The sequence below is a fragment of the Cololabis saira genome, chromosome 2 (genome assembly GCF_033807715.1).
Source record: "Cololabis saira isolate AMF1-May2022 chromosome 2, fColSai1.1, whole genome shotgun sequence".
In the NCBI taxonomy this organism is placed as follows: Eukaryota; Metazoa; Chordata; class Actinopteri; order Beloniformes; family Belonidae; genus Cololabis; species Cololabis saira.
The window spans coordinates 15,539,085-15,560,320 of NC_084588.1; the positions used below are offsets into that span (position 1 = coordinate 15,539,085).

The 21,236-nt window shown below is 40.7% G+C and overlaps 2 protein-coding genes across 3 annotated transcripts; both read right to left on the reverse strand.

Annotated features, from left to right (window-relative positions):
* Window positions 1-6,804: 6,804 nt before the first annotated feature.
* si:ch211-210p4.6 (malignant fibrous histiocytoma-amplified sequence 1 homolog) lies at window positions 6,805-16,251 on the reverse strand. Of its 2 annotated transcripts, none has more exons than XM_061709139.1 (10): window positions 16,176-16,251; window positions 14,610-15,513; window positions 12,000-12,291; window positions 11,499-11,685; window positions 11,200-11,393; window positions 9,619-10,118; window positions 8,382-8,539; window positions 8,128-8,302; window positions 7,560-7,627; window positions 6,805-7,474 (listed from the first exon to the last, which is right to left on the reverse strand). In XM_061709139.1, exons 1-10 carry the CDS (start codon window positions 16,189-16,191, stop codon window positions 7,461-7,463), a joined length of 2,508 nt encoding a protein of 835 aa, XP_061565123.1. In that variant the 5' UTR covers window positions 16,192-16,251; the 3' UTR covers window positions 6,805-7,460. The 2 variants fall into 2 exon arrangements, with proteins under 2 accessions (XP_061565123.1, XP_061565116.1); XM_061709132.1 differs by having other exon boundaries at window positions 12,000-12,297.
* A 2,307-nt stretch (window positions 16,252-18,558) lies between these two features.
* On the reverse strand, window positions 18,559-20,983 carry LOC133419742 (guanylyl cyclase-activating protein 2-like). The gene is made up of 4 exons (XM_061709150.1): window positions 20,777-20,983; window positions 20,529-20,678; window positions 19,221-19,329; window positions 18,559-19,118 (listed from the first exon to the last, which is right to left on the reverse strand). The coding sequence occupies exons 1-4, from the start codon at window positions 20,972-20,974 to the stop codon at window positions 18,991-18,993; spliced, it is 585 nt and encodes a 194-aa protein (XP_061565134.1). The 5' UTR covers window positions 20,975-20,983; the 3' UTR covers window positions 18,559-18,990.
* Window positions 20,984-21,236: the final 253 nt, after the last annotated feature.

Sequence of the window (21,236 nt, forward strand, 5' to 3'; positions counted from 1 at the left end):
AGATGATACCAATTTGCCAAACATAATCTTTTCTGGGCCGACCACTTCATGCCAATCTCAAAACAAACTGAAAGCCAAAATTCCTCACAGCCAGCACATCAGATTGCGTGTTCATCACACACCGTTTCGTTGACATTTTCAGTCTATCCACACCGTTCTTTGGCCAAAATTCATGGCTTAATCCTTTTTACCTGTATGTGAAGACATGGGAAAAAAATGAATATCAAAAGACTTTAATTACCTCTTCCACGTTCAATGAAAAGTTGTAACAGATGTCCCTTTAAAAAGCCCCAGAAGACTATTTTGCATTAATTACCTTTTCTGTTTTTCTTTTTGTTTTTTCTCAGTAAATCATGCAAATGTAAGTTATTTGTGTATTTCAATGTCAGGATGAATCATGTCTGTGCTGCATCTCCACGGCTGTATCTACTGGTCTGATCCAGGTCCAGCAGCTTCCTGTTAGAACCGCTGGCTGATGAATGTTTGGAGCTGATTCAGATCAGTGTGGACCTGATTCAGATGGCGGGTTTCTGCTGTGGAATCTGTTCTGTCTGACCAATACCGCCATCTGCTGGATGAAAGCAAGAACTACAAATCAGTTTTTTCTCCTTTATATTTATTTTCTGTCGACTAAACTTACATAATATGTATAGAAACGGGATCTAGCATACTATTATTATGTACAGCCTGATTTACGGAAAGCTTTGACAATGACCCTTATGTTAAAGATGTGAATGATTTAAACAGCAAAAACACCTAAAGATATTCCTTTCCCAAGGACACAGTCTCTGACATGACAGACAGAATCCCAGACATCCTGGATGAACATGCAACATTAAAATACTTTAACTTACACTCAGGAGGTTAATGAGATTGTGGAACACCAACCATGAAAATTCAGCAGAGTGGTGTATGTAATTACATGATCCAAAAGGAATAATTTTGTAAAGATCGTGGCCATAAACATTCTGTTCCGCTCCCCACTACTAACATCACAAAGGTGGATCCTCTTGATAATTTTGAATGTAAAACTTAAAAACACTTAAAATGATCAAAGTTATTGATGTTATTGAACCCGAAAAGGGGAAAATATTGTCTGCCAAGCAGAAAGCAGGATGGAGAAACAGCCCAGCTGACACAAATCAGAAGAGAGAATGATGCGATGGACGTCTCTGACTCACGCGAAGAAAAATAATAATAAAAACAAAAGAAACAAACAAAAAGAAGGGTAAATCAGCGGTATAGACAGGGGTGCACAGAAGCCGATACTCAAGGGCCAGTCTACTGCATGTTTAGATGTTTCCCTGTCTTCAACACACCTGATTCTAATCACTGGTCGTCATCAACATGTCATCAAGGTTTACACAACTCTGTTGGTGACACAGCCTTGTCTATCAGGGTTGTTTTGAGGCAGGGAAACATCTAAAACGTGCAGTGGACTGGCCCTCGAGTACCGGCTGCTTGTGTGCACCCCTGGGTATAGAGTATTATGGTTTTAATCAGAACTCTGATAGGCAGATAGAGTTCTTTATAAACAATATTCCACCACAAAAAAAATAACCATCAAAGGGGTTAAAATTGTTGAAAATATTGTTTTAATTATTATTAAAAATTGAAAATCATAAGAAACATTTGTTTTTAAAATGTGCATCCCATGATGCAGTGATGCAGCAGCGGCTTATGTACCAGGGCTCAGGCCCGGACTGATTAAACATGTATCAATGCCGTGAACCCAGACTTGGTCTTTAGCTAAGGATGTCTTTATTGCCTGAGGGATTTCCCTGCATTGTTTTAAAATCTGTTGTGGTGACACTTTCAAACATTTTGGGTAATTATCCCTGTTTTTGGCTTGTGGACCTGTCTGGCGTACTAGCGCTTGACATTTTAGCTGCACAACTGTGTTACATGCCTGTATGGTGTTTTTCTCTCTTTTTTTTCAGTGCTGGAAAACATATGTAATTTTACTCTGAAGTACCAACGTTAGCACGGCATGTTCTAAACACATGACGCACTATCTTCTTAAAAAACCCAAATAATCCCACAGCGTGAATGTGCTGTTGCTCTTCGAGACTACAGTTTCAGTTGATCCAGCTTCTGCCTGTTCTGTCGAACCAGAGGCCATTGTGCAACAGATTAGAGCGCAGCTTGAAAAGTTGATGTAGTACTCTACTCGGCTCACTCTCCCATCCCATGACAACCTTGTAATCGCTCACGTTGCGATTACGAAATCGCATTTTATGATATCCCGATATTATCACAAATGCAATTAATCATTCAGTCCTACTTCAAACCAGCTAGGATACCACAGTATAAGTTGAGCTGGCTTGATTATTGTAACAGCATCTTTACAGGTGTTTCTAAAAAGTCATTTAGACAACTGCAGCTCATTCAGAACCAGTCAGAACCAGTCAGAACCAGACATGGAGAAGCTGCATTCAGCGTCTATGCTCCACGTGTCTGGAAAAAACTCCCATAAAGCCCCAAATCAGCTGAAACACTCAGTTCACTTAGTTTATTTAAGTCTAGGTTGAATACTCACCTGTTCTCAGCTGCATTTGAATCAACCTCCAAATCTGCACTGATACTTTTACGCTTGAGTTTCGAAACTTATATTTTAACTACTGATTTTATCCATGCTTCTTTTCGTTCTTTCTTTCTTTTCATTCAAATTTTAAATCATGCTTTCTATTTCTATGTGATGTTTTAATGTCTCTGTAAGGAGCTTTGAATCACCTGGTTGTTGACTTGTAGTTTACAAATAAACTTTCCTCACCTATAAGACTTCCATACCTCCCGCTGTTTTCTGACTGATATAAAAACAAAAGAGAGGAGCAAACCAGTGCGAGATCAGCTGATCTTTGTACAACACCAGTGAAGTGTGTTTCCTCTGCAGATGAAGGTGTGTGTGTGTGTGTGTGTGTGTGTGTGTGTGTGTGTGTGTGTGTGTGTGTGTGTGTGTGTGTGAGCTGATGTGGACGGGAATTCAGCAGAATGGATCAGTGTGAGGACAGAGAGGAGGGAGTCCCTCCCTCTAAAACCTCTCTGTGTGAGGAGTACAAACCTGTGTGTAAGAGCTCAAAACTCAAATTACCCAACATCATTATTACAGGAATCAACCTGAACATGGACCTGAACCTGATCCTGAACAAGAACCCAGCTGTGTGTCCTTGAAGAGTGACCGGTCAAACAAAGTTATTGTTGGATTTAAAAGAGACTAATTTTCTGGTGCAGACAGGTGAACCAGATATAAATGTAACTAAGAATATTATTTATACCAAATGTGTTTAACAGCCAACAGCAGACAACAGTTATTTTTAAAACATTTCTGTATTCAGACAAAAGAAAAAAGCAGTCAGATGTTGAAGGAGATTTTTATCTGGATTTTTTCCCCATTTTGCATTGCACTGAGGAGTGATCCACGACGGGTGCTGAACTCCTGGGGGAACATGTGGGGACTTAACACGCCCTAATGAAGCAGGAGGAGCTGGCTGAGCGTCTGCAGAGCAGTAAGAGGATTTCTCTGAACATTTAAGCTGCTGGATAAATGACCCAGAATGTCTCAGGAGATGAACCACATTCACAGATCATTACAGCCACTGAAAGATGAAATGAGGAACTCTGCTCATTTTGTTCCAACAATCTTCTGTTGGAATCAATTCTGCATTCTTTATCCACATAAAGGTTATTTTGACCATTGACACCTACCTAAACATTTCTGCAGACCAGTCACCCCCATATGTTAACAGCACCCCGCTACAGTATCACCCTTCCTGTACAGGACAGCAGTGGAAATCAATAAATATGTTTAACCAACCAACACCACAACTGGAAGATTTTAGTCCTGATTTTGCTCTTCCAGGAGCTGGACCTCAGCTACAACCATCCAGGAGAGTCAGCAGTGAAGCTTTCGTCTGCTGGACTGGAGGATCCACGCTGGAGACTGGAGTGGTATGAAGATAGAGAACATTAGTGTGCTGGACTCTTCATGGTGTTGTTGTGAACATCATATTTGTGACTCTCTGGCTTTGAACAGAAACCTTCCAGCAGATCAAGTGGCTGCAGCTCATCTGGTGCTGGTAGCAGAGCTGACAGATGCAGATCACAACTCTGAGCTGTTATTGACTCAGTAACCACACTAAAACCACATAGCATGGTTTTCAGGCCCATCACAGAACAATAACAGCTGCACTTTCACTCATCCATAACATGGTCTCCTCCTCCTCATTATTGAACAAAGATTAAATCAGATTAAAAGAATCTGTTCAAACTGTGTTGGAACGTGTTCACCACAGGACAGGACTGTAGAGATGCTGCAGTCAAGCGCATCTGTGTTGGACTTTACTTCATCAGTGTAGAACAATGTGTGTGTGAGGGTCATGTAATGTCCATGTTTGCTGAAAGAGACTGAGCTGGTCTGACCCCCCTCCTCCTTTCAGGGTGAAGCCTGCTGGACAACGATGGTTGAAACCAGGTCTGAGGAAGTGTAAGTTTGTTTTTATTTCCTTCACACATTCAACCATCTTCAAATCAAATCAAATCAAACTTTATTTGTATAGCGCTTTTCATGCATAAAAATGCAACACAAAGTGCTTTACATAAAAAGTTAACAGACACACACATCTATATAAATATGGCGGTAGACATGGCTGAGCACTGAGGATCCAGGTGAGGAAACGATAACAGGGAGCCGTCCACGCCAGGAGGTCTCATAATTCGCAACCACAACAGGGGCCTCCACAGAGACCGTCCCGGCCCGGACGGATAGAGGAGTCCACACCACAGCGGTGAAGCCGTGGTGCAGAGCTCCACAACCATCCAGGCCAGAACCACCCCCAGGACGACCCCCTGCAGGCCAGAGTCACTCCCAGCATGGAGGCTCCCCATGAGGAAACACTGGAGCTAAAAGCTACAAGAAAGCAGGAGAAGATAGGCTGTGAAGTTAAAATACACAATAAAAGAGTTTAAAAGTATTAAATAAAATCCTAAAAGTAGGTCTAGAAAGCAAGATATTAGAAACTGAGAAAATAAAACAATAGAATGTATGAAATAGTCCATAAATAACGACTAAAACGTTTAAATATAACATTAAGATAAAACAATGAGATAATAAAACAGGATAAACTAAACCAAAAATTAATATAGAACAGAGTAGTGAGATCAAATAAAAATAGGGGTGAGCATAGAACATTATAAAGAGTTAAATGAGTCAGTTGAAAGCCTGATTAAAGAGATGGGTCTTGAGCTCTTTTTAAAACATCAACATTCTCTGCAGCTCTGAGGTTCTCCGGGAGGCTGTTCCACAATCGGGGGCCATAATAATTGAATGCCGCCTCCTCGTGCGCTCCATCTTCACACTGTCACATCACTCATTCATGAGTCCATCAATGATCAATGACAGATCAATAATAACTGCAACTGGGTCATGTCTGTTCTCTCCATCAGATTCCTGTCAACTCACCATCGACACAAACACAGTCTCTAACTACATCAAATGTCATATCCTGATCATTCAGACGGGTTTGATCACTTCGATCATCAGTTGCTGTGTAGAGAAGTTCTGACGGGTCGCTGTTCCTGGGAGGTCCAGAGGAGAGAAGATGTTTCTATATCAGTGAGTTACAGAAGAATCAGAAGGAAAGGAAACTCTGTCGACTGTGGGTTTGGAGGGAACGATCATTCCTGGAGTCTATTCTGCTCCGATGATGGTCGGTAATCTGTCTGGCACAATAACAGAGTAACATCTTCCTCTCCCTCTTCCTCAGCCTCTGACAGAGTAGCAGTGTGTGGACTATCTCCTCTGACAGACTGATCCACCTCCACACCTTCAACAACACTTTCACTGAACCTGGGTTCGGGTTCTGGTCCTGTTCTTCATTGTCTCTGTGTTGAATTCAGTATCAAGAGTCTCCTCCTGTCAGATAAACTCTCTCTGTTGGACAGATAATTCAGTCTGTACATGTCTAGCTCTGTTTTCATCAGAATGTATGAATCAAATGTTTGTGAAATAGTTTAAATCTTCACAGTGAACATCAGTATGTTTCTCTGAAGCTCAGTGCAGCTGAGATCCTTCAGTTCATGTCGGCTGCAGTTAGTTTGCTGCACATGTGACGAACTGTGATATCAGAGAGGAATCACTTTTACAATTAGCCTAGATGAAGTTACAAACTGCGGACAGATCTGAGCAAGTTTGGTGTGCAGCCAGGGTTCATCCTGGTCGTATTCATACCTACTTCCTGTCAAACATGAAATCACTACTGGACTGTCAGTTTTCTGTCATGATAAAGGGTTTGTTTATATGTGAATATACTCACCGAGATGAATAAAATAATCCCTCCATTATCTAGAACTGCTTCTTAATATTCAGGGTCACGGGTGTCAGTCTTGTTGATTTTAAACTCTAATATGATGATTGTTATGTACATGTGTCAGTAGAAGTAGAAATGAATAACAGCGTAGCTAAGCAAGACAATCAAGTCCACTTCAAGGTGTGACTGACCGTTGTTTTCCACCCACAACCCAAGCACAGGAAGCCCACCGCATAAACACAGATTTCTCTTAAAGTTAGAGATTAAAAAATAGATTAAGCGATTAAAAAAACATAACGCGCTAAACATGCCTATAATTAAACAATTCATGGCAATTAACGCACTAATTTGAGACCTCTACTTATATGGTTCCTAGACTTTAGAAGAACATCCACAATGTCATCTATAATGTTGTTTTCAGCTCTCGCTTTCTTACTTAATAATTCAGTGAGTCAACAAAACTGTTTTGAAAATATGATGTTTTTATTGAAACCAGAGATTTTATGGTGCATCGTCCACTGAATAAGATTTGTACCAAACCTATATTTCTGTAGAGTACCAAATATTAACATCTGTTTCCTCTATCCAAAGCTATATCAGCATCTAGAGTGCAGACTGCAGCTCAGTGAGGTAGTTTAGTGGATTACTGAACAATATTAAACTGTTTATGATGTTATTACATTCATGTTGGTTTGCCTTTAAACCACTTAGATACATCTCATTCTGGTTGCTGCCATCTTGTCCGTACAAATCAACCATCAACATCAATGCCAACTACTGGCGCTAGATGCAAAAGGGTGACAGCTTCCATAGTACTTGACTGGAACATATTTATGACCAAATAAATGTTGGAAACAGGCCATGAAGTCTCCTCCTATTGACAGTAGATTGTGTCTTATGATACAGTTGCAGTGATTGATTTGACCATTCCTTCATCCAGTGCCTTTATTCACACTTCATTCACTCATTCCTTTGTTCATCCACTTTACATCAGCAAAACATTGCAGATGTTAGGAAGATATTAACATTAGTAAGCATGACGTATATCTCTAAGATGCCATTGCAGAATAGCATGGTGTCTTCATGTTGAAGGAGTCTGTTAAGATTCTGAAGATGCCGAACTTCTCAGTTGTGAGGTCGTCATCAAACTCTTCACTATAAATCAGCAGCTGAAATGAGAAGCGGTAGGATTTTTAAAATGAATTTTCACTTTTTATTTCCTTCTTTAACTTTCATGAAGTGAGATCTATTTACCTTTTGGAAAAAGTAGCTCTGTCCTCCGTGTATGACCTCCCTGGCAAACTAGTTTGTCCTCTTTCACACTAATACAAAATAAAACAAATAAAAAGCAGTGCTGTAATGACATTAGCCTGAGACCCAAGTCATCTGTCACAGCTGCCTCCAAAAGTTATTCCTTTATCTGTTGCTTGAGCCCCTGTATCTCTTTTGTTTTAACCACTTGACTTTGTTTGATATCCAAAGTGTATCCAAAAGGTTTTTTTTTGTTTGTTTGTTTATGAAATATTGTGTTCCCTTTTATACATTAAAAAATCATGAGCCGGGGCTGTTGTCTGCTGATTTTTATTCTTCTTGGTGGACAGACTGCAATATACATGAAGATTATTGCAAATATAAAAATATGAATGTATTGGTAATTGGTACCAGTAGCGGTGTTATTTATTTGTACCATTGACTTTTTAATAATGTGAATCCCTAATTTATTATATACATGTATGTATGTTATATATTTCAATGGCACATAAATCTGCCCCCACTGAAAGTCTAATTAGGTTCACAAACACTTGACCTACTAAACACTTACAGGTTGTAGAAGTTGATGTTGGTAAGCTCCTGACAATCCCGCCAGGTAAAGTAGTGGGGACAGTCTCTTTCTGGGCAGGGAGTGTGCACCTGCAGGGTCAGTCCTGGCCACTGCCTCGACAGCACAAACAGCTTGGACATCACCGCCAAAATCAGATCCCACAGCTGTCGAAACTCTGAAGGGAAAGCAGTTGTCCATATTTTTGCCAAACGGATTACTGGGCGTCATAAAGAACGAGCTTGTAAGATGTTTACCTTGGTTCTTCTCAGGCCTCCTGCAGCGGATCTCTATGAATGAATCTCCGTCTTTGTTCCTCAGTCTGACCAAAGCCAGTCTGTTCCCGCAGCAGAGCAGGCAGTGGTCTCTCCCCACCCAGTGAGTCAGGTACAGCGAGCACGTCTTGATGATCACTCTGTTGATTGAGCACATTCAGTATGGACAGTTTAAGATCAAAAAAGCGTTATCAGTGTGCATTTGCTTAAATAGTAGTGTAATGATCAACAATGACCCAAAATGAATAATAAAACACCTTATTTAGGTTGTATTGATCACATGTAATCAAAGATACCAAAGGGGCATTTAACTGTCCCATGTTTGAATGACATAATCAGTAAAGTGTCACATTTGATAAGCTGACTGACTTTGTAGAATAATAACCTTCCAATGATGATAAAATCTAAATAAGAAAAACTTCCATTCAAAAAAGAAAAGGAAAAAAGTTTAAAGCCATAATGATTCTCACATTTACTTTAGCGTCCTTTCCTTTTTAGGAAAGAAATGTTGTGTTTGTGTGATTTTGTTCTTGTCATCTTCTTCTGTTTGTTAACATTCATCCACTTTTGCATTTCTGGCATCAACACATGTCATAGTCATCATTTATTGATGATTTCAGTCTTGCTCATGAGTCAATTCTTATTTTGATGTTTTAGTTTTGCTTTACTGATGCTCTTTAGTGTTTTGTTTTTACATTGAGTCCCTGTCTTATTTTGAATGTTTTTCCCTTGATGTTTCAATTCCTAGGTCTTCTTTCATTCTATTGCTGTAGGCTTTATTATCTTTACCTGTCTCCTCAACTACTCTGTGAGTGTAAACACACACACACACACACACACACACACACACACACACACACACACACACACACACACACACACACACACACACACACACACACACACACACACACACACACACACACACACACACACACACACACACACACACGCATCAGATGACTCAGCATTCATGACTTTTTAACACCATGCCATCTAAATCAAAGGTCAAAGGTGAATAAGACCATAACAGATTGTCATCAGCACAAGAGTCAGTGATGGAATGTCTTCACATCAGTGTCCTTGGCAAACCTCATAATGGATGCAATAATACATTATACAGAGATGTTAGAATAACACATGCTTTCCAGGGTCACCAATGGATTTGTACTGTATACTTTCATTCAACCTCTTCAGATAATAAAAACAATGCTTTTACCTGTGAAAGAAGCCATGGGGAATCTCAGGAAGGAAGTATACATGAACAGCAACGTCGTCTTGTTTGTCTTGGCCCCATTTTTGGCACACTATGAGGTTGTCTTTTACATACATCGGGAAGAGACAGGCTCCATCTGGATCCCTCTTTGCCTCGCTGGCGGACTCCCACTTCTTTTTACCAGGAATGAACTCTGGTGCTTCAGGATTTATTGGACTTCTGATAAGAGTTGGGAGGCAAACCTCAAAGTACTGCAGCAGGGTGAGCACTATGCCTTCCTCTTGCTTGGTCCCCACTACCTCTCTGACCAAGTCGTCATCGTCGTCCACCAGTTTCTTCAGCTCTCTGCGTAACAAGATGCGGACAGCTGCGTTGTGAACGGTGGCTCTGCACTTCAAGTCATCCAGCCACGTAAACTTCTGTTTCATCAGAACCCCTTCCTGCACCAGGAGGTGTCTGGAGACTCCCTCCAGCTGCTGCAGCAGGTCATGTCTCACAATGGTCTGCATTCACAAAGAGGGGTGGTGTGAACTTGGAGGTTAAAGAGTCTAATTCATGAAATCTTATTCATGAAATATAACTCATCCAAGATAATGCGACAATGACATAAAACGTAATTTCAGCTTTGTTTCAGATAAAGAGCTAAAATGAAGCAAAACAAATCTGTTATAATATAATTTTGCATCGGACACATCAGGTATCATTTTGCTTCGGAACTGGAAAACGCAATGATGACGTCAGTGCTTTTGTAAAAAGCTCGGAGATTTTACATGTACTTCATTAAGGCAAAAGCAAAAATACAACACTGGGCTGTTAATCCTAAAGCTAACAATTTCGTGTGGAGCCTAAACCTAACCAACCAGTAACTTATAAAAAAAGTAAACCTGTCCTAAACGTGTCCTAAAACTTAAAAAAATCATTAATCCCCTTAAATAAGTTGTAATGCAACCCCAAAATATTTGTTTGGAAATATTTGCAATTTCTTTTTTTTTTGTGCGATGTTACAGCTACAGCGATGTTTTTTGCTAAATAAATTAGAAATTCAGCCTCTGGGCCATGTCTTTACTATCCCATTCTCCAACCTCGTGGGTGAGGCGGCTATGATAATGAGGCTCTGTGCTTATTTGCTGCCTGAATGACACGTAGAAAATGGCGGAAGCTCTGGCCGGCGGAGTTGTTGTTCCGGCCAGAGTTAGTTGTGGCCGTGGTTTCACGCATCGGAGGCCGACCTATGTATATCCTGACACACAAAGACACGGTCTTCAAAATAAAACAGGAAGGGTCAAACCCTAACAGTAGCCTATGCATGTTTTTGGACTGTGGGAGGAAGCCGGAGAACACCCACACAAGCACGGGGAGAACATGCAAACACAGAAAGACCCCCCCTGGGCCAGGGAGTCAAACCGGGAACCTTCTTGCTGTGAGGCAACAGTGCTAACCACCAAGCCACCGTGCTGCCCCCCCTACCAAAACATTAACGACACATATCAAATTGACAGTAAAGGACACCCATGTGTTGTCACGTGCGACTGAGACTAGGACCCAAATGCATCTTCTACGGGAAATAAAATAGCCACTGCTGACCTTGAACATTGAGATGAGAAATGAAGGATGGATGAATACTCTGTCGCTTAGTACATTGATGTCCTCATACCAAATGATCACCCCAATCCGATGCAGGTACCGCAGGAGAACGCACAACGTGGACTGGAGAAACTCTCGACTTTGTGTAACATGGTTCTGAATTAAATCACCCAGTTCCTCAAGTAATACAATGCCTAACAGGAAGAATAAAAATATACATTCTTGTTAAGACAAAGGAAACTTTAAGATGTCCTGCGATACTTTTAAATGAGGATATAGTTCACACAAGCTTGACTTACCATGTTGAGGAATTTCCTCGAGTGCAATAAGCTTGTGAATGGCTTGCTCCACCTCCTCATAACTTTTAGGTAAGATGGTTTCAGAGCACAGAAACTGGTTCTGTGTCTGAATGCAATCCAAAATATGACTTCTGAATTTCCCAATTTCCTCAGTTCTTGTGCAGTCAAGAGTTATGAGATGCAGAACCTGGAGGAAAGGTGAAAGACAGCTATGAAAGGACAGGAACATTTGCACAGCAGCACAGTGAAGACATTTGGTGACAAAACTGTCGTGAAGTTCTTCATTTTCTCCTTAGAAAAGTAAATTAAGGTGTTTAAAAACATTTTAGGAATACAGGAACATTTTTTGTGTTGTAAAATATGAAATCAATTTGAGAATTCAGGGAAAAGGCTTGGACTCCATGTGAAATTAGGAAATTGTATAAGTGATAATAAATGTACACAAAAGTGAAAAAATAAATAACAAAACCCATACAGGATAACTACATTTTGAGTCATTACCTTTAAATTGTAGTCCAGAAGGCAATCCAGTTCATCCACCTGGTCCATATAGAGAGAGGGATCCTTGTTTTCTTCCAGATTTTTCTTTTGCTGTTCTAAGACCATCCTTCTGTTTTCCAGCATGGAGTTGACCTTCTGATCAATGTCCTTCTTCTTTTCCATCACTTCATCTTGGTCTCTACACTGGTCACAGTGGGTTCCCACCAGCATGACCGCTGCGTCGGGCACACGCAGCTGGATGTTGTTTATCCAGAACCACACTTGGTCTTTGAACGAATGTGAGTCTGCAACGCTGTAGCTGATGGAAAATCCAAATCAGAAAATCTCAGTCAAATTTTATAATTCTTTAAACAGAATCCAGAGTGCGTGGAAAAATTATTCCATTTCAATTCTAATTCAAAAATACCGGTACTTAATCAATCCCTGAGGGGGGGAAATTAACTGTCCCAGTCATTATTTAACAATTTAATGATTTAAATCTCTTTAGAGATTCAGTGTAGAGGTTTAATGCTATGGGCGGGATATATAGGCTACACTGTTTTATTACTGCGCTAATGTCAGACACAAAATGATCATCCTCTTATTCAGAGCATTTAAAAAAAATCACTATAAACATTTTCTGATATATTTAAGGTTAGAGCACGCAATTCTGGCTGATTTCTTTTTTTTTTTTTTTTTTTTTTTTACCTTGTCTGCACACATATTATTAATTGATACCATGACGGTAGAAACCAAAAGTGTATATATGTGCATTATTACTATATGTAATATATACATATATATACGCACACATATGCGTAGACATACATAAATATACACATACAAACCCAGTGTTTTTTTTTTTTTTTTTTTATTTTATTTTTTTATTTTTTTTTTTTTGGGGGGGGGTGGGGATGGGGGGTGACGACATCCACTGCCAATCCAGGAAGCAGGAACACACGGAGACACACGTCAAGCACTGGAAATCTGCAACAAAAAAACCACAAACAAAGCACGAAACCGGCACGGAGCCATCCAAAACACGAACAGCAATCGACCTAAATCTTGAGATCTGATCGCAGTCTGAGCTAAGCTATCGCTACCGCTACCTAAACCCAAAAACTAGAGAGCCAGCATGCAGGTGAACAAGCCAGTGTGTATGTCTATGTGTGTGTGTGTGTATGTATATGATCATGCATGTGTGTGTGTGTGTGTGTGTGTGTGTGTGTGTGTGTGTGTGTGTGTGTGTGTGTGTGTGTGTGTGTGTGTATGCATGTGACTAAATGACTATATGTGTGTGTGTATGTGTGTGTGTGTGTGTGTGTGTGTGTGTGTGTGTGTGTGTGTGTGTGTGTGTGTGTGTGTGTGTAATAAACCAAACAAAGCTCCACCTGAAGTGTATCTATAGTGGGGGAGGGGGGGGAGCAACCCCGCCACCCGCGAGACCAGAGGCCGACAAGGAAGAGCCCGGAACCCAGGCCACCGGCAACCCCACAGAGGGGAGAAGTAGGAGGGAGGCAACCCACCGCCTGCGAGGCCCCCCCCCCACCCGGCGGCGGCCGAGGGGGCCCGCGGGCGGGGCCCCCACGGCGCGGAAAGAAGCAGCCAGGGATCCCGCGGCGGCGGACCGCGACCCAGGCAATCCCCGGCCACCCGGTCCGGGCCGGACACGCGGCCAGGAGGCCCTCACCCTTCAGGCCAACGACCCCCACCCGGCAGGGGGCCAGCCTGCCCGGAGAGACAGAGCCGCCCCGGCCGCCGACGCGGGCAGGCGCACCCGTCCCCCACGAAAGTGGCCCTCCAAGACCAGAGGGGCGCCCCGCCGTAGAGGCAGCGGGGGGGACCGGAGACGGGCCCGGAGAGAGGGAACCCCCCAACAAGGCGACACCCACGCAGGCCCGACAACGGAGGGCCCCAGACCCAGGCATCCCATTCATTCATCCATTCACCTATTCGATACCTATACTAATAATAATATAATATACTATACATAATAATAATAATAATAATAATAATAATAATAATAATAATAATAATAATAATAATAATAACCATCTTTGTATTTCTGGCTGATTTCTAATTCATAATTTTCTAGAAATGTGTTATTATGTGAAAGTCTAGGAGACCATGTTGTTTTTCAAATCCAAAGTAAAATGTTCAGTGATACTTTGAAGCTAAATGGAAATACCACAATGGTAATAAACTAGAGAGGTAGAATTATAATGGTAATGATAATAAGAGGAAAAAGACTAAAAGAAAGATGAAAAAATGTATATGACACAATATACTCCATTGACGTCATCAACAATCCCTTACTCCGCTTTTACGTAAACAATTTACCATCAGTGATATCACTCAACAAGCGATCGTTTCAATGTTGCACTGATTGATAATTTCCCTTGTTATGCAACCTTTGAACATTTCTGTCATGGTTAGTACATCTCCATATTTGACTTTTAGCAGCCCATGTTACCGTGACTCATGAGCAGAAACAGCAAGACAATTAAAACATAATTTTATCACCCGCTCTTTATCAACGGGAGGTTGGTGAGATGCAGATATTTAAGTTCTATAGTCATAACGCAGTATTTCTTCAATTAAAAGCTTAGTTTTAAAAGATTGTTTGCCCACCTGGATAAATCGATGGCAAGGATGACAAGGGCCCTTTGTGTGATGAAGACATGGTGTGTCAGGTAGTATTCTTCATGTCCCGCAAAGTCCCAGAGGAGGAAACGAACTCCCTGAGTGTACAGTTGACTGATTTCAATCCCTACAGTCCGGTCCTTCGTTGCCACTGCCACAGGCTTCCCTTCCCGCAGGCTGCGGCACAGAGTGGACTTCCCTGCCATTGACGAGCCCAGGAAGATTGTCTTGACCGTCCAGGCAGAATGTTCATTTGGGTTCTCCTTCATTTGGAGGAAATAACTCTGAATATCCAAGACTCCTCCAGCACAGACCTCCTCTGGTGGGCATCTCAGTGGGTTCCCTCTGGCCTCAAACACTGTCAGTTTGCAAGTATCTTTCTCAAAAAGCTGGGATGGAAGCTCACACAATTGGTTCTTCTCAACCAAAACCTCCTTTAGTTTCGGTAATCCAACTAATGGTTGGATGTCTTGCAGGTAGTTCTTGGAAAGCTCAAGATAAATTATACTTGTGCATTTGCTGATATCTGAAGGAAGCTTGGCCAATCGATTGTTGCTGAGCTTTAGGAACTTTAAGTTTTTAAGATCAGGGAAGATTCCCTCTGCAATTGATCTAATATTATTCTGGTTCAAGTAGAGTATCTCTAGTTTGTGCAGGTGACGCATTTCCTCAGAAAACTCCACGATTTTGTTCCTGGAGAGATTTAACTCTGTGAGGTTGGTGAATTTTGAAATGCCGATGGCACGTTTCAGTTTGTTCCTCTGCAAATCCACACTTGTACACAAATGAACATGTACTTGAGGAATCTGAGAAAGGGTCTTCAGTTTCTGTCCTGACATGTCCCAACTTTCCCAGCTCTGTCCTGACATGTCCCAATTCTCCCAGGTCTGTCCTGTAAGATAAATTGATTTGTGTTATATATAAAAACATTGTAAGAAGCCTCCAGGCTGTAATATTTACACTAATATATATGTACTATATACAGTATATAAATGATGCCACTTTAAACCCTAGGTCTGGTAAGTGTGGACAGTGATAAATCTTGTAATCCCAGTTTGTCCTAATCATATAAATCATTGCTGGATTAATACATTCAAATGAATAAGAGGCAGTTGCACTATACACTATGTGGGGTTATTCTACTCCCATGTCAATCCTGCTGGTTGGAACACCTGGACAGGCTGTTAGTCCCCATTAGAGCTACAACCAATCAGACAGCCAGGAGTGAGCTGTTATCACCATGAGACAAAAAGGTATCCCATGGAGCAAGATGACAAAACATACGCCACGAAAGCTGCTTTTGTTAACTTGTCACTTTCAGTTTATTTAGCATAAATAAATGAGAAATGTGGTATGATCACCAATAATGTATGATGCTGTACAATTCAAATCAGTGGAAATGTTTTTAAGTCATAGAATAATGTGTTGCTGTAGTTTTTTTTTAAAGCATGAAAGAGGAAGTGTTCAAAATCATATTCCAGCTTTTGAGACAGAATAGCAACAGTTCAAACTGTTAACACAACATTAAAAGTGCAGATATATCAGGTTGCTTACCATTTGCTGAAGCCATTTTCCTTGTTTTTTAAAAATAAAAAAATCCCATCACACGTTTGTGTCGCAGCCTTCTCGTTCTGCGAGTTCCTCAGGAAGTGAGTTGAACACAGATGTCTGGCTCGTTATGACGAAAGCCAGCAGTTCCCTCCCCTCAGATAGGGAAGGTACAAAATACATTAACTGAGTAACTTCCCTTATTCTAAAAGATTCAGAGGTTTTTTTTCCACAAAAAATCAAAATTTAAATTTAAAAAAACAAAAGTACTGGAGACACGGACAAATGTGTTAGTAACCTTCCAATAAAGGTGTTATGACTGTAATCTTTTGTGGAACCAACTACTTATGTTAATTTTAGTGCGCATGTGCTTGGTCAGGATTGGAAGAGTGTGCGGGTGGTTGTTTGGGATTTTAATTGCCAGGATGTTGAACGGAGGAGAGGCCCATTCCACTCTCTGCCTGCTCTCAATCAGCCACACCTTCATCCAGTCAGTCAGAAGTGGTTTCTGTGTAGGGAGGGACTGCCATTCATGTTGACCCTCATTTCTTTAGTTTAGGGAGTGAGTCTTTGTCTTTTGGTTTGTTTATTTTGAAGTCAGGTAAGATTGTTATTATTGAATGTAGTTCTATTTTGTTTCTTATTTTGGCCTGGGTCCACTCTGAAGTTTACAGATACCAACTTATGAAACGGAAGAATCACTATATTAAAAAAAATGAATCTTTAAACGCAAGATGCGTTCCAAGCAACCTTCTCAGTGTGTTAGTTCGTACTGACAAAGATACGCTTTACGGATCTACGGTTTCTATTCTTACTTTTTTAACGTTCTCTATGTGCGAATATTTGTCTAGGCCAAACATGAGTTTGCCACTATAACAAACGTCTGAATAAAAAAATGCAAATACTTTAGTAAAACAAAATACTGAGGGCTGTCTCCACTTCACTTATTGTCCACTTAAGTATTGGTGTTGGCTGTCTCTTTAACGCCTTGGAGGCCGAGTCCTAATTCAGCTGTAATAATTAACACGGGAAGTGTGACTCTAAGCCAGAAGCTTATTCTCAGTCTTACCGTAGGCTGTAGTAAGCTCACTTTAAAAGCAGTAATCCACATGGTCAATCTTTTTTAAACCTTAAGTGACCCTATCTCTAATGCACCTGCTTAGATATCCACATGACTAAATTCACAAGTATAGTAGCCAAGAGACATCTAAAGAAGAAAAAAGAAAACATAAAAACTAAGGAATAAGTTCTGCAAATGCAACACATGCAGCTGTGCGGTTTTCCAATGATCCAAGGAGCTCAGTTGTGGAAGGCTTTATGCCCCCGGAAGGGTGTGATTGGGAAGAATGGCCCCTTCAATCTAGGTCGCAGATCGAGGATCGATTACATAGTTGTGGATCATAAAGTGGACCAGCCCTCTCAGCAGGGCCTTGGAGGGGCCATGGGAGTTTACCCAACCACTCTACATGTGCTTTGTGGACTTGGAGAAGGCATTTGATCGTGTCCCTCGGAGACTCTTGTGGGGTTTCTCTGGGACAATGGGATCCCAGAATTACTAATACAGGCAGTCTGGTCCCTCTACATCCTGTTTCAGAGCTTGGTCCGCATTGTCGCCTGTAAGTCAGACCAGTTTCCCATGGGGGTTGGACTCCGCCAAGGCCACCCTTTGTCAGCAATTCTGTTCAATACTTTTATGGACAGAATATCTACAGTATGTGTAGCCAAGGAGGGGAGCGGGTCTGGTTTACTGACCTCAGAACTGCGTCTGCTTTGTGCAGATGATATGGTTCTGTTGGCTTCAATAGGTCAAGACCTTCACCTGTCCCTCGAGCGGTTCACAGCCGAATAAAGCGGCCGGGATGAAAATTAGCACCTTCAAATCTGAGACCATAATCCTCAGTTGGAATAGGGTGGAGGGCACACTCCAGGTCAGGAATCAGATACTGTCGCAAGTGGAGGAGTTCAAGTTCCTCAGGGACTTGTTTATAAGTGAGGGAAGAATGGAGCAGGAGATCGATGTGCAGGTGGATCAGAGTGGATCTGTTTCCCTCGCTTTCAACCAGTGAGTGAAACACATCCCTTGTTTGGCTGTGTCTTAAATGTCAAGTTAAGAAAAATGTAATCTAATTAAATCAGTAACCAGCCTCATGTATTATATAGTTTTTACCAGACATACTCACGAGGATGGTAGCACTTAAAAATAAAATAGCAAGATTATTTATTTCATTAATCAATCAAAAATCAAGAAGGTAAACAAATAAAACAAACTCAGACACCAATGGTGTAGATTGACCGTGGCATTGGAATCTCTCTTTAATAACAGAAATGTAAATGTATATTATCAATACATTTTATTCTGAATACTTGGAAATGCCAAAAGGAGTCCTAGTACAATAACTTAAAAACAGAAATAATAATATAAAAACCAGAAGCGCTGTAAAAAAGCATCATGATTCATTATTTACGCAATGACACTCATGACAAGAAGGCCGATGCCGTTACTAAAGGCTTTAAATCTTAGCCTTTAGTAACATTTTAACAGTAAAAACAGAGAAGTATAAGCATGGGGGATAAACAAAGATCATTATATTAACAATCATTAAGTCCAAAAAGGAAAATGATGGGTAAGTTGACACCAACTTTCTCAGTATTTGCATATGAAATTGCCTGTTTCATATTCTGTTTCAAAGTGTGGATGGTAGGATGGTGTTGTAGCGTGTGTGGTTGATACATCTGATAGATGTGCTTTAAAATCCGTTGGTTTGAAGTCATGATTGTTCTTTCTTGTTTGGCATTGTAAAGGCTCATGTGATCTAATGCTTCAGAAGTGTGCACTCTTTCTCCGGTGTTCGAGCACCCATCCAGCAGGGTTCATGTCCAACCTCAACATGCTGAGCACCCATGGGTCCTGCTGCGCTCCTCTAATGAACTCTTCCAGGCTTACATGACCTATGGAAGAACAATGAACAGGATTAATCTCTTCTGCTGATTAAATAATGAGCCCTTGTTTCTTCAGTGCGTTATGAATGAGTTATGGCTCTAGATCCTCACCATCTCTATCACTGTCAACAGCCTCCAGTATTCGATCCACGACATCGTCCACTGTGAGGTGTGAATCCACTGGGTCCGTTTTCGAGCACTTTTTAATCCGATAAATGCTCTAGTGAAAATAAATAAAGATTTTATATTGCAATGGTATGAAGTGTCAGATCACCAGCTTTTATTTAGCTCAAGACTCTGCACTGCTGATGGACAGTGCACTCAATAACCGCCCCAAACTTTGAGCAGAAAATATTATTTTCTGCTATTTGTACCTTAGCACACTATAGGTGTGGAGGTGAAGATGCTTTTAAAACTGTCAAAGATTTACTCTTGTTCAGTCACTCTCTCTCTTTCCTTCCCTCCATTATTATTTTGTCAAGCCAGGTGTTTGCTGATCGTAGAGACGAGAGACCTGGACAGCCAGGTAAAGCTTCCTAAAAAGTAATTAAATGTTCCTTCGAAGGAAATTGAAACTGATCCATTGATATAGAAAAGTAAAAAAAAAAAACTAGCTGCAGAATTATTTTTTACTTATTTTTTACTATAAAACTCAACTTTAAATATGTCTCAGTTTTTGAAAGGAAGGGTACAGCTGTACAATGACACAGATTTATATGCTTATAGTTAAAATGCACAATATTAATTTAAAAGCTACAACTGAGTTGAATATTTGAAATTCAGCATTGCAAAAACATAAGCATTCAAACTGGATTTGATTTTAAATTAACAGCAGAACCATCAGAACACTTTCATTGCAACATAGATAGGATTTTTTTCTTATTGGTGACCTTTAACAGAAACAAAAGTTGCTCTTTCCTTGATCTTCGCCCCAGATTGATTATCCAAAGGAAGACGAATGATTACCAATTTTTTGATACTCGTCTCCTCATCTGCCTAAAACTTTGAGAGCAAATTTCTTTTGAATTATGTTGTATTTGTCAATGGTTTTAATGCAACTTTATCATACATGGAATTTAGTTTTGGTTAAAGTGTATTTATTGTGATGGTAGGAAACCCAATGTTGTTTATAATTCAAATAGATGTTTGTTGTTGTAAAGAGTGTCTGACTTGTATTCACATTCTCACCAATACGTTGCCGACAAACCAGTAGTTGGACATTTTAAGAGGGGGACAGCAAATAAAGAATAAAGAAATGAAAACACAGTACCTTGAATATAAAGTATATCACTTCCTACTTAATTTGGACTTGAAACCTGCTTTCTGTTACACGCATAAGAAATATGAGAACCCTGTCATTTCAATGTGTTTTATATTTACCGCAACACCCATAAGAAATTTTGTCTTAGCTCAACTTACATCAATTATTGACCGTAGCTCACTCCTGTCCACGTAGCCGTTTCCATCTTTGTCATACACCTTGAAAGACCAGCGCAGTTTATGCTCAAGGTCTCCACGGAAAACCAAATTCAGTGCGGCCACAAACTCCAGGAAGTCAATCGTATTGTCCTAAAAGATTAAAATTTAAATGAGAAAAAAAAATTGCTGCACATTTGAACTTTATGGATGATGAATAAAAAAGGCCTTGACAGATTTGACTTTCTCACCCCATTTTTGTCGAACGCTCGAAACATGCTCTCTGCATAATCAGCTGCTTCTCCTGTGGGGTCCACCCCAAAGAAACGCTTAAACTCATGCAGAAAAAGTACTCCACTCGGGCACTCTGTGACAAATCTTTTATACATGTCCTGAAGGGCTTTTACGTCGATCTCCTCACTGCTCTCAGTTTGCTGTGTCTGCCCCATAACTAAAAACACAACAGTCCATAGTCCATTAGTTAGTAATCTCCACAATGGAGTGGCCTAACTTGAAATGGGCATCTCTGACTGTAAGTGCTGTTTTATTCTCTAATCCTTTGGAATCCTCTTCTGGAATCCTGCAACTTGTCTGTGACACAAGTGATTACCTTAGCCTCAGGATTAACGTGCTATTAGGTCAGTAGGACTTTCTCCTTCTGAGTTGCGCAGGTCTGGAGCCAGAGGTCAGTTAAGGCCACTTTCCAATTGA